General features: G+C 31.7%; 1 protein-coding gene across 9 annotated transcripts in view; it reads left to right on the top strand.

Moving 5' to 3' along the window:
- Positions 1-15,767, top strand: part of Bckdhb (branched chain keto acid dehydrogenase E1 subunit beta) — a 184,869-nt gene that overhangs the window by 118,626 nt on the left and 50,476 nt on the right. For 8 of the 9 annotated variants that reach the window (XR_015441572.1, XR_015441570.1, XR_015441571.1 and 5 more), the window contains one exon: positions 6,333-6,419. Coding sequence is in view for 6 of the 9 variants with exons in the window: in XM_087188130.1 (XP_087044256.1) it covers positions 6,333-6,419 (87 nt within the window). In the remaining 3 variants the exon portion in view is untranslated. Of the gene's footprint in view, positions 1-6,332; positions 6,420-6,914; positions 8,870-15,767 lie in introns of those variants that run through there. The other variant, XM_021240690.2, reaches the window with a different exon arrangement.

Here is a 15,767-nt window from a genome sequence, read left to right as displayed (position 1 = left end):
AACAATAATGTTATAAATATTAATAAATAATGTTTATTAACAATAAAATGAGCACAGTTAGCTCAATTTTATATACATATATGCTGTGTTCTGCAGGAGACACAAATATAAATAACACAGTCTCCAAACTTTTATTTGGATTATGGTTGGAGGGGCTATCCTAGGAGGTTAAGTCACTGGTGTGTGTGTGTTTGTGTTTGTTTGTTTGTTTGTTTGTTTGTTTGTTTTTTGAGATAGAGTATAGTTCAGGCTGTTCTTCAGCTCACTGTGTAGCCTACACTGGCCTCAAACCTTGATCTCCTTCCTCAGCCTCTCGAGTGCTGGGATTACAGATGTATACCTCCATACTGGCACTGGTGTTCTTTGGAGAGGTGTGCTACCTTGATCCTATTCTTTGAGTCTTCTACTTTGGTTTTAGGATCATAGAATATCCTTGTGTTTTCAGCTATCTCAAATTCTATTAGAAAATGTAGAGAATTTGATAAGAAAAAGAGGAAAGAATACTTGGGATTTTAAAATAATAAGAGAAAGTCTATCTTATTGTGGGGACCAGACAGGAAAGGGTTATACGAGATGCATTTTGACGAAGGCATAGAATATCTTCCAGCTTAGGGAAAAAAGTTGGAGGTGGGAAAATACAGATTTTATTTACAGAATAGGCAGTGATCTAACATGTATGAAATGCAGAGGGACAATTAGGAACAAGCTGTAAAGGTAAAATTTATTGGCAGTAGCATACTTATATGAAATATTTAGAAGTAGCTTTCAGAAGGAATGTCCACCTTTAATTCTGTAAAAATGGATTTCTTAGATTCTTCAATATTTCAGCTATGATTTTATGAAGAAACAAGTAAACCTGTGAGAATATTGGAAAATTTCCCCCAAAATTTCTTGGTGGGGGGGACTCAATATTATTTTCTCATTCTTCTCCTGTTGACTTTATGCAGTTTGCATTGTTCTCTGCTGGTCCTTTACCTGCTTTTTCCGCATGGGTGATAAAGCCTTGAGGATTTAGTTTTTCTCAGTTTATACCACTTTCTTACAATACTAAAATATTTGTAACTCCATCACTAACACCCTTGCCGGAAGGGAGCTTTCTCTGGAGCTCATGATTGTTCTTTCTTTTCTAGCATTGGTATTTCTCCAGTGGAAGATCAGCCTGTGGTCCAGTTGTGGGTGGAGCGCTGTTGATTAGCAGTGGTTACTTGCCATGTATTAATACATCTGTAGCCTATGATTAGTTGTGAGAGTTTTCTAGCTATTTTATCAGATGAATTTGGCTACTAAACATTAAAACATTTTAAAGATTCATCTAATTCATTTACATTGATAGTTTAAGCTCATTATTACCATGTCCTTATTGATTCTAGTTTGTAGAGTTATTAATATGTTCTTGATTAGTGAAATCTGTGTGCTTAAATATATGTTATTATAGTTTGGCTTAATTTTATATATATGAGAAACTGTTAAAGGGCCAGCTTTGATCTTTTGTTTTCATTAGCTTCATATTCAGATAGAAAATGTTAAATGGGCTATGGATTGCCTACCAAAAGTGCTACTTTCTTACTTTATTTTATCAGTTGTCAAGGCTGCTGAACTTGGTGTTAATAAGACATAAAAACTTGTCTAGTGAATAAGAGTAAGAAATAATATGTATATTGCTTTTTAAATGTCAGTGTTGCACTTTTAGGCATATGCAAGCTTAATGGTCTGCCTGTCTGTATCATTTTCTCCTGGAATGACAGTTTAATAGTTTTCCTGGTTGGACTATGTTAAAATCTTTAAAGGCTATATTCACTAAAACATATGTCCAACGTTTGGGCAGCCAGTGTCTGTGTAATCATTTTAATGGAGTATAACTTAGCCCCTATGTATTACCACAGATATTGTATTGTTAAAGCTACATTAGTATATGTATTTTGAACTATTTTGAAACATGTCACATGATACTTATAGATGTATATAACTTTTATGCTTCAGTTAAAATTGATGTAAATTTTTAAAAGCTGCAGTAAAGTATCATTAATTTAGAATCTTATTTCATAGTTAAAAATGTTTTTGGATATGTGGAAGAACAGTAGTACACTATCTTGAAAATGGATATTGCTAAGAAAGCAATAGCATAAATTTTGAAACATGGCACTTGTAATATATTTAAACAATTTGTTGTAATTTTTTTTGTCCAATTTACTGTTTTGGAGTATTTACCATGTTCAGAGCATTGTGCTAGATGTCCTGCATAGACAGCTTTAATTTGTCACCATTAATTAAGACGTATATAGAGAGTGGACAATGGGGAAACATTACCAAGTGGACAAACCAGAAATAAATGATCTTCTAGGTTCCACCCAGAAGGGGTATTGTGATATGTCTTGGCAATGTCCTGTGTTCAGGGTTGGGATTTTGTTTGCTTCTCTTACTATGGGAGGGCTGGGGATTTAGCTCAGTGGTTCTGCCACCAGCCTTACAAGCACAAGTTCCCAAGTTTGATCCCTGGTACCAAAAAAAAAGTATCTCTTACTATGGGATACTGCTGCTGCTTGGGTTGAAAAAGTGACTATTTGAAATGGTGGGAAAACTCCTAGAATTTTAGGATAGTTTTCTTCAAAGATCTTCAGAAGTCCTTGAAAGAATAAAGTGATTATTTTCAAGTGCAAGACAGAGAAGTTATTCACAGTCCAAATCTTTAATTGGCTTAGCTTTCCTGCTGCCATTTGTCTCCTCCAACTCATTGGTTCTCCGTGTACCATAGGCTAGGGTCCAGGACCAGTTCTCACTGGTAAAAAGTAGGAGAGGCAGATATGGAAGGAAAATCCAGTCTTATGTGATCTTTCCTGGCTTTGAGTGGTTCAGCTTTCATATTGAAAAATTGTTTAAACACTTAAAATTTTCTTTTCAAGTGGAGAAATAAATTTATTTCAGAAGAAAACTTGAAAATTTAGAAAATTATTTTCTTCCAAAGAAAAGGAACTTTAAACATTATTAGTTTTTATATCCATTGTTATTTATTTTAAAAAAGATTAATGGCAATTCATTGAAAAATACCATATTTTTACTATCTGAATATATCAAAATGCTAAATTTGGTTAGACAAATTTCATGCCAGTTGTATATTATTTTGCCTAGATATGCAAATATTAGAAGCCTGTGATAGTTCACAAAAATATCTCATTTGATCAGAATATCGGAATACCTAATTCAATTACACTGAATTGAAAGAGTAACATTCCCTTGAGTATTGTAAATTTATAATGATCTCATTATGACAATATTAATAAAGTATTTCCAGATTTTATAGAAGTCCTTAGGAATTTAAGTGAGTTAAAATTATGCATAATAAAACCATATTATCAAATAGAATTTCTACTATCCCCCAAAAAATGATTACGCTGTACTGACACTACAGTATATGCTACTTCTTTGAGACTGTGACTGGATTATATCAGTGCTATATCTGTATTTTGGCTTTTCAGAAATTTGACCTAACTTTATTTTATACATTTAAAAACTTTTCAGATAACAGAGATTATCTTTAAGAAGAAAAATGAAATTTAAATTCCTTCCAAATTAAATGAAGGCTTTAACATAAAATACGCACCGCAGGTCAAGCTGCATAGCACTCTTCTGTGGTAATCATTTGTAATTGGGATTGTTACTTCTAACTTTCCGCACAACAGCCTCTCATTTACTTATTTGTGCACAGTGGCAATTTCCATAAGCTCAAACTGTGATCACTTTCTGTTTTGTCTACAGTCTAGTTTTTGTTGTTATAGAAATTTTTGGAATTACTCTGTTCAACAGAAAGAACAAACTGTTTGTTTGCAGTACTAGGAACTCAACCCAGGACTTCTGATCTACATCCCCAGACTTTTGTATTTTGTATTTCATATTTTGAGACAGAGTCTTGCCAAGTTGCCCATACTTTTAAAAAAAGCTAATATACCTATAAAGATGTTGAAAAACTTCACTATCTTTGATTCCAAAATTTCATTTTTTAATTTTATTTAGTATCCATTTGGTTGTGGTTTAAATGAGGAGCTGTATGTGACCCCTACTAACCTGCTGGAGGTCACACAAGGAGTGGAAGGGGAAGACTGACTCTCTGCGCTTTAAATGTACCTATTTTGTTACTGAAGTCTGGGATTTTTCCGTCCTGTTGTTTCTAAAGCTAGTTCTATGGTATCATTTTTAAAAAGTCATTTTGATTCTTGAGGAGATTATAACATAATTTTCAGTATTAATTCAAGAGCTTTCTTGTGTGTGTGTGTGTGTGTGTGTGTGTGTGTGTGTGTGTGTGTGGTACTGGTAATTGAACTCAGAACCTTGTGCTTTCAAGGCAGGCACAGTGTCACTGAGCTAAATCCCCAGCCCTCCAAGGGCTTTCTTTTTCTTTTTATTTATTTTAGACTTAATGAGAATACTTTCAATAATGTAAAAGTACATAAAGTAAAAGTTGCTTCTGTATACTACCTTCAGTATCATTCCACATAAGAAAAGATTTTTGGTATTAGAATGAATCTTTGTACGTTTTTACACAGGCTTTGTATGTTTTTACATATGCACATGTTGAAAAGATATGTTTCTTAGTGTTCCCACTTTTGTGATGGTTATTTTTCATAAAAAAATGAGATTATATTGTCTGGCAACTTGCTTATTTTACCAATTGACTTATCAAAGAGATCTTTCCATGTCCACTCTTTTTCATGGCTGCATAATACTCTACTGGATAAATGTACTTTGGTCTATTTAGCCATTTCCCCACTGAAGGACACTTAGAAAGTCTCCACATTTCATCCATTTATGTATCATGTTGCACAAAACCCCAAAACTAGAAGCTTTTTTTTCTGGTTCTCTTTTAAGTTTCCCTACTTCTCTCTACAGACTGCAGTAAGCATCAGCCTATCTTCCTGATTACTTGTTAGCTTTCAGGGATCATTCTAAAAAGTTATCATTTGTTCTTGGGTAGGCCTGAGCTCAGATTATAAAGGACCAATTCCTTGTGTGGGGTTTTAGGGTAAGAGCAGCATTTTTATAGAAGTTTCTTCTTTCTGCCTGCTAGAAATTTAAGATGTACCATATAGCTTGGATGAGTATTGGCTATTTCATCTTTTAATATTGGCAGTGTTCTAAGTTTCAGAGCTTTACAAAAGTCCTCATTGTCAAATTTGTTCTTTAATAGATTAACTTTAAAAAAAAAAACATCTTTTACAGACTATTTTGAAAACATTTTATCTTTATTTTGGGGTATTATTGTCTTTTTACATTTTTATCTAGGTACTTTGAAATTTAATTTGTGACTTTTACAAATGCCTTAATTCATCATAATCACAAAAAAACTAAATACCAGTACTCCAAAGTTAATATTTCATTGGAGGTGGGTGCTATTCATTAAGGTGTTCGTAAAAATTTTACATTCTTCGGTACTATTTCTGTAGTAGATGCAGTAATTTATTTGTGCCATGGCTACTGGCCATATCTTGGAGTTTAACCTCTGCTGGCTGAAACTATGGAATGCTCTTTAATTACCATAATTGTGTATAATGAATAAAATATTTTGTTTTAGGTACATATTTTTACTTGGAAGATTTCATCTTATTTTCATAAAATAGTAACATTTTAAGAAAGGTGATAACAAGTTGTTAGAAAACTGGAGAAGAAATTACCACCTCTCTGTGGTAATATGATAATTTTTCAATGCATTTTAAGCAGTAACTTGCTATTGATTTTAATAGTTTTCCTCTCAACACAGCTGGTATCCTGCTATGATATCATAGCTATACTTTCTGATTTATTATTGTATCGAGTGTGTAATGTACTGTGTGCATAACCATGTTAAATGACAGGGAATAGACTTTGTTTTTGTGACACTTTCCATGTTAAAATGGACCTGTGCTCATTCTACAGATTTTAGTGCACATTTACGAAGATAGTCATAAACCTTTTACTTCTGTAATAGTTTATTACAAGGTTTCCTCAAATATCTAATGGTTTGACTTTTTCCTTTGCTACAAGTTTTTAATGGTATTTTTGTTTTCCTTTTCCACAAAACTTGCATTGCCTAAGACTACTGTTGTTTATATGTAAATACAACCCAAAATGCAAAAGCACTTTCACTCTTAAACATGAAGAAAAAATTGATACTGAAATATTAACATGAAATAATTTTATGACACAAATCAGAAGATTGCACAGCTGAGAGGGAATTGTAACTTCAGGGGTGTAAAACTAACTTGCTGATTTTATTGGTTAAATTGAAGCATTTTTGTTACTGAATTAACATATACTTGAAATCTGTGTTCTTTTCAACATCAGGCTTTCTTTTTCTCTTTCAGTCTGTGATCAAAACGGGACGACTCTTAATCAGTCACGAAGCTCCCTTAACAGGTGGCTTTGCGTCAGAGATCAGCTCCACTGTTCAGGTAAAATGAGTTTTCGGCATGAACTTAACATTTGTGCAGTTGTACATGTGTATTCCGGGAAGAAAACAATTAGTGATCACAGCGTCTCAGAAACATACATTTTTTATTCTATGTTGTCTTTGAGTTAATAGTGTGATTAAATTTAGAAAATAAAATTTAAATTAATAAAAGTGAATAAAACCCTTTGTGAGAAGTCAGAGATGAGTAATAAACTTACTTTGCTTGTATTTGTTAAGTGAACAGGAACACTCTTTTAAATTTCAATCTAATAGTTTTCTTAACAAAATTTAAAATTAATATGAAATGAATTGTTTATGAAATTGATCTTAGATTTTCATAGCTTTTACCTCCCATATCTGAATCTTGCAAAGTCAGTAAATTCAATAATTATTTTAAAAAGTAGCTTATAAGTTTAATCAATAATCAAATCAAGTTATTGACAATGGTTTAGAAATGGTTTAAAAATTTGCTTCTTTTTAAAACTGTTTCCCTCAGATGCTGCACACCAGGAGAAACCCTATACACTTCTTTTGGGAGGATTGTTACTTAAAACTTTTTTCACATTTGTATCATGGGTATGGATAATTTCAAGGAGTTCTATTTTTCCTAATTTTTAAAATTAAACATGAAATATTTTACATATGAAGTACCTGCATTTTACATCCAGAATATATTTGCAGCTTGCATTTTACCTTTCTTCACTGTTGTTAATATGCTTTAATTATTAGGAAATGAGAATTCCTTTAAGAATCAGTGGGTTGTTAATCTGACATAAAATTCTAATTGATGAGTAGTGATAAATTATTTTTAAACATTTAACCAGTAAAAAATGACTTTTACTAATAAAATATTTTAATTGCTAATTAAGAAAGTAAAATATATCTTAAATTAGATGAAGTAAATTTAAACATAAATATTTTAAAAACTAGATCAAAGTAATGGTACTTTTATGTTGTATATAGTAGTCACTGACAAAATTAAGAAAAGTAAACATGTTTTGTAATATGCCATGTTCCTATTCAATTAAGATCATTTAAATACCATGAGTACCAGGTATTTATTGTATACTTTATTGAGTAGCATAATGTACTAAATTCTTATTAAAATGAGAATTATAAGAATGAATCATTATAAAACCAAAATGTTAATTTCAAGCCAGAGGCAAAACTGGAAAAAACAACTAGATTTTCTGATGCCTAGTTAATGTGGTGTACTGAACCATTTAAAATTATAATGACTGTTGCTAATAGAAACTTTGACAACCTTGCTTCATTTTAGCCACCAACTGCTTATTGTCATATCAAAAGTTCATTTGCATGTAATTATAAGAGGAAAAACAATAGAATGTAGTTATAACTCCTTTTGTGAAGTTTGCTTTCTCTAAGTACGCTTTTACAGTGTGATCTCCATAAACTATTGGTAGACTGCAATTGAATATAACATGGTTTTTCAACTGAAAACAATATAGAAAGATGATCTAATGTATGGTAGTGTCTCTTGGTTTTGAATCATGGACTTGGATTTATAGAAAAATGTCTGAGGCCCCATGAATATATAGTGAATCCTTGTTTAAGAAATACTTTATTAAGAGTTAAACACAGACACTAAAAATAGCAGACACGAAAAAATCATAAATATAATATCAAAATCAGATTCTAAATATATGTGATGATAACTGGTGGTAAAAGTAGTCAGTGGGATTATCCAGAATATAATCATATTTAAATCATAATATGAAGACACTAAAACAAGGCATTTTGTAACACTCTCAGACTCCCAAGAATATGTTCATAGACCCTCAAATGTCCACAGTCTGTAGTTTGAGAAATATTGATTTTTACAAATGGTTTTCCACTTACTATGTGTGTTTGTCAACCAAAATACCTGTTACTTACCCACTTTATAATGACAGGGCTGATCTGGAACTTGTACAGGTGTTTTGAGTAAATGTTAAGTGTGTACACCTGTATTCCTTATTCAAAGTCCACTGTCCCCCAAGAGGAAGATAGAAATTTTGGATTCTTTATAAAGTTCTGTTTTTCATGATGAAATCATTGAACCAGAAAACCATAAAATTATTTAGGCAATACCGCAAAAATTTTAGGGAGTCTTGCTTTTAACATTTTGAGTAACTCGAATTTTGATTTATTAATATGAAAGTGAACTTGAAAATGTACACAATTGTTTTTGCTTAATTCAGATTTTATTTGCACAAATACCAGGTGCAGAAAATGAGCTTGAATGAACTTGATATTCCCAAATACTTGCCTTTTGTTCCTTTTATGTACTGATAAGGGATATTTTAAAAGTCTTTCATAGTAATGTTTATATATAACTGTGAGTGATCTGAATAAGATCTGCTTTTCAGAAACTGTTTTATTCACTAAGTCAGTGTACTGTATCGTCTCTATGACCTCATCCTGTATTATGAATAAAACCTCTTTCAAACACCAGTGCCTTAGGTTGTATAAACTGAAGTCTTTTTAAGTGTGAGGTGCAGTTGCTTTTACCACTTGGAATGATTCATATTTCCACATTTTTTTGCTTGTATATACCTTGTAAGGTTAAAAAAGATAAAATAGAGTTAACATATTGAAAACCGACTTTCTGGGAGAACAGGGAAAATGCACGCAAAGAGATTTTATTTTCATGTTGGAAAAGACGCTTGAAATTATGGATCACTCTCGTGATCTGTAAATTTAGGTACTGTTGATTAAAATATTGAGTTATTCTCGTATCAACTCCTCTACATTTCACATAAACGTAAATAAAATACTTTGCTTCACAGGCATTATTTTGTCAAAGATATCTGGTAGTTTTTTAAAAAGCTCATATTTAAATTCTATGAAATTGTTCTTGAAACAATATTGTAAGAAATGGTTAGTAATTTTTTATGAACTTCAAACCTAAGTACACTAAAAACCTGAAATATTGTTTTTCACATTTAAAATTATTGCCTATATTAAAAATAAAATGTTGAGCACTACAGAGTGCATCTTTTTGACTTTATATTTTCTATTTTTAGAGAGAAAAAATGTAACGTGTTACCTAAAATTAAATATAAAATTAATAAACATTATTACTTTGTTATAGTACTATTGGCATTAATATCAAAAGATTCCTTTTAGTCATAGAAATAAAATAGGAAAAGAAATAAAATATAGTCATAATATAACTTTAATTTATACCAGATGGCTCTTCTATCAAAGAGTTCAGTATCCATATCTTAAGTTTCGTCATACCTGTTGCTTCTTCTTCATACACCCACTATTTAAAAAATATATTGCTGACAGTCTCAGTCTCAGGTAATACAGAACACAAGTGATTTGACTACCTTATATTGATTAGATATAAAATTTCTCTCTCTCCACATGTATACATATATATTATATATATATTATATATAAAAGCTAACAAAATTTTTTTAAAAACCAGTACATTTAAAGACCACTTTGCATTTCTATTGGATTTAATTTGGAAGTTAACTGGGAAGCAGAACAAGCTGAGGTCTGGAGTATTTGCCCTGCTCTGGGCAAGATTTCTTGGTTGGTCATCCAAAGCTTTACTGTCTCTTCCCATCTAATTTTACATTCCCATCTGTTCTCAGTTTGGGGTAAGGAAACTTTTTCCTTTTTTTCTTTCATTTGACACATACTGAAACTTCAAATGCTGCTTGAAGCCATAAGTGTGCATGCTGGTTTGTAGAAACATGCAGCGACAACAGAGTTTAGTTCATTGACCTTTCTATTGTATATGAATTTCATTGGTTCAGAAAATGAAATAAATTAATTTATAGTATGCGTGTATTCTTCACCTTTTTATAACCATAGATTTTTTTTATTTATTTATTTATTTATTTTTTTAACCATAGATTTTTAAAAGCTTTTTTTACAAAGTAAACATCAATTTTAATATTAATTTGTATATTTTAGCATGCAGTGTTCAATACAAGTATTATCTATTTAAATGTTACGACCAAATAATTTATGGTGTTTTAGCAACTTTAACCTAATTTTTAAAATCGTTTTAGAGCTCAACCTTTATTGTTAATTTCTGATATATGATAAGCTGGTTTCTGATATAATTGTGTGATAATAAAAAAAGGCTTTTTTTTCTGGATTTAATGCTTAATAAGAGTGCCAAAGATTTTAGGGATTGTGGTTGGCTTAAAGGTTTGAGTTTTGTGTTTTTTTCCTGAAACACATGGAAGCAATAAGTCTGCAATAAAGGGTCCAATTAGAGAGAATGGTAAGTTTCCATACCATTGTTTTATCCTTTCTGTGCGGTCTCTTTTCTGAGAATAAGAATTCAGAGAAGTATGTGTTCCTACATATATTTTCAAGATAATCAGGTTCTGATAGTTTAAAAGGATTTTTATAGGGCCCACACGAATCATCGTGTACAAGGAAAGTTCCATAACTTTCAACGAAAGAATTTTGCTTTTCTCATTATTTCATGTTTGAAAGGTTTATTCAGAAGGATTTTTTTGTTACAAACTTTATTACTACCAAATATATGAACATACATCAATCTGAAGAAGAGAACATCTTAAATGGCCTTGATTTTTACCACTCTGTAAAACATTTAACTAAGATTGCCAAGTTGATCTATTAAGAGAAATCAGAAAACTGTCAAGAGTAGTAATTTTATGAATGCTTCATGGCAATTTTATAATCTCAATTAAAAAAAAATTCACCCATGATGGAAAACATTTTCCAACAACTACAGTAAAATATTCGCGAGAAGTATACTTCTGTGCTAGAAGATGGAGCCAGAGCATCAAAAAAGCAGCTTAATTTAGAGTGTTCAAATACAGAATGGCCTCTTTAAAATCCAGTTTTGCCCTGAAGCTTGTTCAGTATTCTGTAAACAACTTATGTGGCCACAGAGAGGTACCAAAATCTAAGTCTCTTCAGGGATTAATTGTGGGTGAGGCTGCTTCAAGACTATTTGTGGGGAAACCTGTGGTGTACTTACTCTCTTGGTTCTACTCTGCCCTAGTCTCCTTGCAGGTCATTTTCTTTTTGTGTTAGTGCGTGACCAAGTTTGCACTATCAGCCCACTCCTCCTATTTTCCTTTCTTTCCTGGACTGTCTCAAACATTTACATGACTTCTATGAAAAACTTCAGATTTGAGACCTTCAAATATGACCTGCTGTACAGCTTTTCACTCAAAATTTTGATTTCTTATTTTGGGGATGATAAAAACTTATATTTTAAAATCATTTATATGGAAGGGTTGAAACAAACAGTAAGAATAGATAGAAATGAGCATGTGAATAGTTGTTTATGGAAATCATATATCTTAAAATAAATTTATTACTGTGCAGCTTTTTCTAGCCCTTTATAAATGTGTCTTTATGTATTTTTTTCCAATCTCTTGCTTCTCATCACATTATTCATTATTTTCTTAAAATAAACAAACAGAAAACTAATTTTGTTCATCCTCTGTTTGAAAACCAGTAGATCTTTGGCTCAGCAATAAGATCTTTGTTTCAGCATTTAAGATCCTGATCTACCCACCCCAGTGTTTCCAATATTATTTCTCACATTCTTTGTTGGCTCTAAAATGCTAGTCACATTGGCTACCTGGCCATTTCCTGAATATAATTCATTCTTATAATTTCTCTTTATTGAGTAGTTTGAGGACAGCCTTAATATGAACATTTGATCTAAAAAATGAAGTTCTTATTTAGATAGTTACAATTTAGTAGAAACAATAGATAAACAGATAATCATAGTATGGAACATGCTGTAATACAGTACTCAGTGGACTATAGGATTACAAAGTATTTGATCACTTAACCCACATGTGGCAGCTAAGCTTAACTCTTGGATTAATATGATCCTGAAAGTGAAAGTAGGCAAGCATTCTAGGTAGAATAAATAATATGAGTAAGAGGACCTGTAAAGTATTTACTGTTACAGGATTAAAGTGGTTTTGATACCAGTGCAGAATAACTTGCAAAGCTGTACCATGAATAAGGATTGACAAATGGGAATTAGAGATTAAAGAATCTCAGATGTAATATTAAGGAATTTGTTTATGTGAATGACATAGATATGTCAGAGTAAAGCCAGCTCACATAGATATAAATGCCAATTTTCCATATATTTAAAATACACCTTACAGAGTTCCTGACAAATAGCAAATAGTGGGAACTTAAAAAATACTGGTCACAGATGTTGTTACTTAAAGCAAAGAGGATTTTAAGCAGAAGATTAATATAGATTTACAAGTGAGAAAAACCTTTTAGCTATTGTATTGAGCATACATTGGGAAGTGGTGAGACAGGCAGTAATGGAGATGAATTTTTCAAAACTGAGTAACTAGACAAGAGATTTGTAGGTCTTCTAAACCAAGGATGTAGGGGAAGAGCTGGTGAGAAAGGTGAATTTTAGAGAGTAGAAGACAGAATCTGAAAACATGACTTGTTGACTGATTAGATAGATATGTGGCATTGACCATAGCAGATGACAGAGGGACAGATAGGAGGATAAGGGGTGATGGTTTTTTGGACAATTTCATTAACAAGACATGTGGTTTCACTGAGCTAGGCAATATCATTGGAAAAGAGATTTAAGCCCATCGTTTTGTGGATGATGAGTCCTATAGATTTTTAGAATGTGAGATAGGGATGGAAATGTGTTTTGGGTACTCAGGAGTGACTAAGGTGTAGGAGAAGATTAAGGATTGAATATTTTCTGGTGATGATAACTGAGGTCAGGAGTACAGATATGATCTCATAAGAGGGATGGTCTTAAGAAGAGAAAGTTTCTAAAGATGGCACCTGGTATACCAACATTTCAAAGAAAAAGAGGAAGAAGAGCTATGATAAAAGGTTAGTTAGAGTGGCTAAGGAGAAGGGAAAGAGTTAGATATATGTGAAAAAAATGGGGTATATGGTCAGAAGTATTAAATGCTTCCAGAGTTTGCACCTACAGACTATACCTTGGATGTAGCAACTCAAAAACTTTGAGACTTTAATGGAAGCAGAGAAGTGGCTAACGTGAGAGCCAGATTATATTTAAGGTGATGAGTAAAGATTTTAAGTAATAAATATAGATGCTACTTCAAGAAACTTAACTCTTAAGAAGTGGAGAGGAATAAAGGGCAGTAGCTCCCACTTACTTATACTTTCTACAGTTTCAAGTTACTCAGAATTAACTGTGGTTCTAAGTATTCAATAGAAAATTCCAGAAATAAACAGTTTATAATTTTGAATTTCAGTCCAGTCTGAGTAGTATGATGAAATCTCTCCCAGGATGGGAATCATTCTTTAGTCAGCGTATCTGTGCTATGTACACTACTCCCCGTTTAGTCAGTTATCCAGTTCTCCCAGTGCTTGTGTTCTAAGAAACCCTCATTTACATAACAGTAAAGCCAAAGGTCAAGATTAGTGATGGTGGCGATTTTATTACAGGATATTGTTATAATTATTTTATTATCAGTTGGTGCCAGCCTCTTACTGTGCATAATTTATAAATGAAGCTTTATTGTAGATATGTATGTGTTGGATAAAAACAGTATATTATGGTTTGGTACGGACTTAGAACATGTCTTGTGCAGCTAAGGCAGGGCTACTGTCATTAGAAATAGCCTCAATCTCTTAATGGTATTTGCTTATCAAAGAATGCCATTTTCTGAAGAAGTTTGGCTTACGTGGAGTCTGCTAACTAACTGTAGTTTTTTTTTCCAGATCATTATTTGTTCAGTGTTGGTTTTGGGGACCTTTCTGAAACAAATCATATCCTCTGATGTTTTGTTGATGCTTGAGATGCTTTTTTAAGTTATATGGAAAAATGTTTAAGTGCTTTTCAGTTTTGTTTTGGTTGAGTTCTACTGTATTTGAATATTATTGTAGTTTTTTTCCCCTTGCATTGTTCTTCTTTGTGTGGTTTTAATTTTTTGTATGTATGTGTGTTTGATAATAAAGTTATTTTAAAAAAAGAAATGCCATTTTCTCAATTTGAAACACACTGTAGCAGCCTCTTTAACTTCCTGACCTTTCTACCTCTTCCTCTTCCCCTCCAGCACATCTTGTCAGACTTTCAGTGTTTCTCAAATCTGCCCTCTTCCTTCCATTCCCCAAACTCTTAAGTGAACTTTAAAAAGAGAAGTTAAGCACAAAACCTAGAAGAAAAAATGTATAAAAGAACAGTTATTAGATTGGATAAGAAATTTTTAAGGAAAAAGTGAAAAAAGCAACAGGTTCGATCCTATCATCACAGATTAATATGTTTATACAAAATGAAAAATTTTGTATGACAAAAACATTAACAGTTAAGATAATGACAGTTGGGAACAAGTTAGAACACATGACAAAGCAGTAACATATCTGCTATATGAAGTATTCTTTAATGTCACTGGGAAAATTAATGATCTTTTATTTTAAAAATCAAAAATGTGGATTAATCAATTATGGATGAAAATGCTATTTATTAAAATGATATATTAATATCATTTATTGCCCATTAGTGTGATGGCTCTTAAAAACGAATTATATTTGGAGATGAGAGGTACAGGGTAAATACAGAAATTGATTTAGTTTCCCAGATAGTTAGTTTGGAAATGTTTTTTAGGACTTTTCATAGTTTGTATTTCCTGACTTAGGGATTCTAGGAATGTTCATTTAGGAGCCACATACAAATGTGTATTCTTCTTGTGCTGTTTATTTGCTAGAAAAAAATAAGAAATAATACAGGAATATGTTTGTAACTTATGGTTTAACTGTATGAGTGCTGTGGGTTTATTAAATCTTTAAAGGAATAATTGACAACATGGTGACATTTATATGGATGTAATGCTCAATGAAAATTCATATGCAATCCTTCGCTGTTTCACTTGCTCAGTTTTGTGAAAAGAAAATGAAAACCCATTTATACATATACCTTGACATAAAGAAACTAGTGAAGAAAACTGTTATTGATTGGTATTTATTCTAGTCATTTCTTCATTTTTGTGAATATAAAGCACTTTTATAAAAATTCAAAGCTTTATTTTAATTAAATGTGTATTAGGGTTTAGCATTCTAATTCCTCCTGGTTGTTTTCAATAAAAATCCCATTTTACTCAAAAAGTTGACTTTAAAAAATTGTGTATTATTGTGACGTGATTAATCAAGTACATTTGAGTTTTTGGAATTACCATTCATAGAAATGGTAGTTATTCAGAATTATGATGTGAGATAGTTTTAAAGCCAATGAAACCCCAGTGCATAGACTGAGTTATTCTGCAGGTGTCTTTCATATGAATGTCAGATACTTGATTCCTTGCTCTCATTATAAAAGTAAACATCACATTATATTGGAATATTCATATTATTTCATTTTCCCATGTTACTCCAT

The sequence above is a fragment of the Heterocephalus glaber genome, unplaced genomic scaffold (assembly GCF_053883595.1).
Source record: "Heterocephalus glaber isolate CG9 unplaced genomic scaffold, H.glaber_assembly_v1.0 deba00001523, whole genome shotgun sequence".
In the NCBI taxonomy this organism is placed as follows: domain Eukaryota; kingdom Metazoa; phylum Chordata; class Mammalia; order Rodentia; family Bathyergidae; genus Heterocephalus; species Heterocephalus glaber.
Note: the sequence above shows the minus strand (reverse complement) of the source record. Positions and strands in the feature narration are given on the sequence as shown.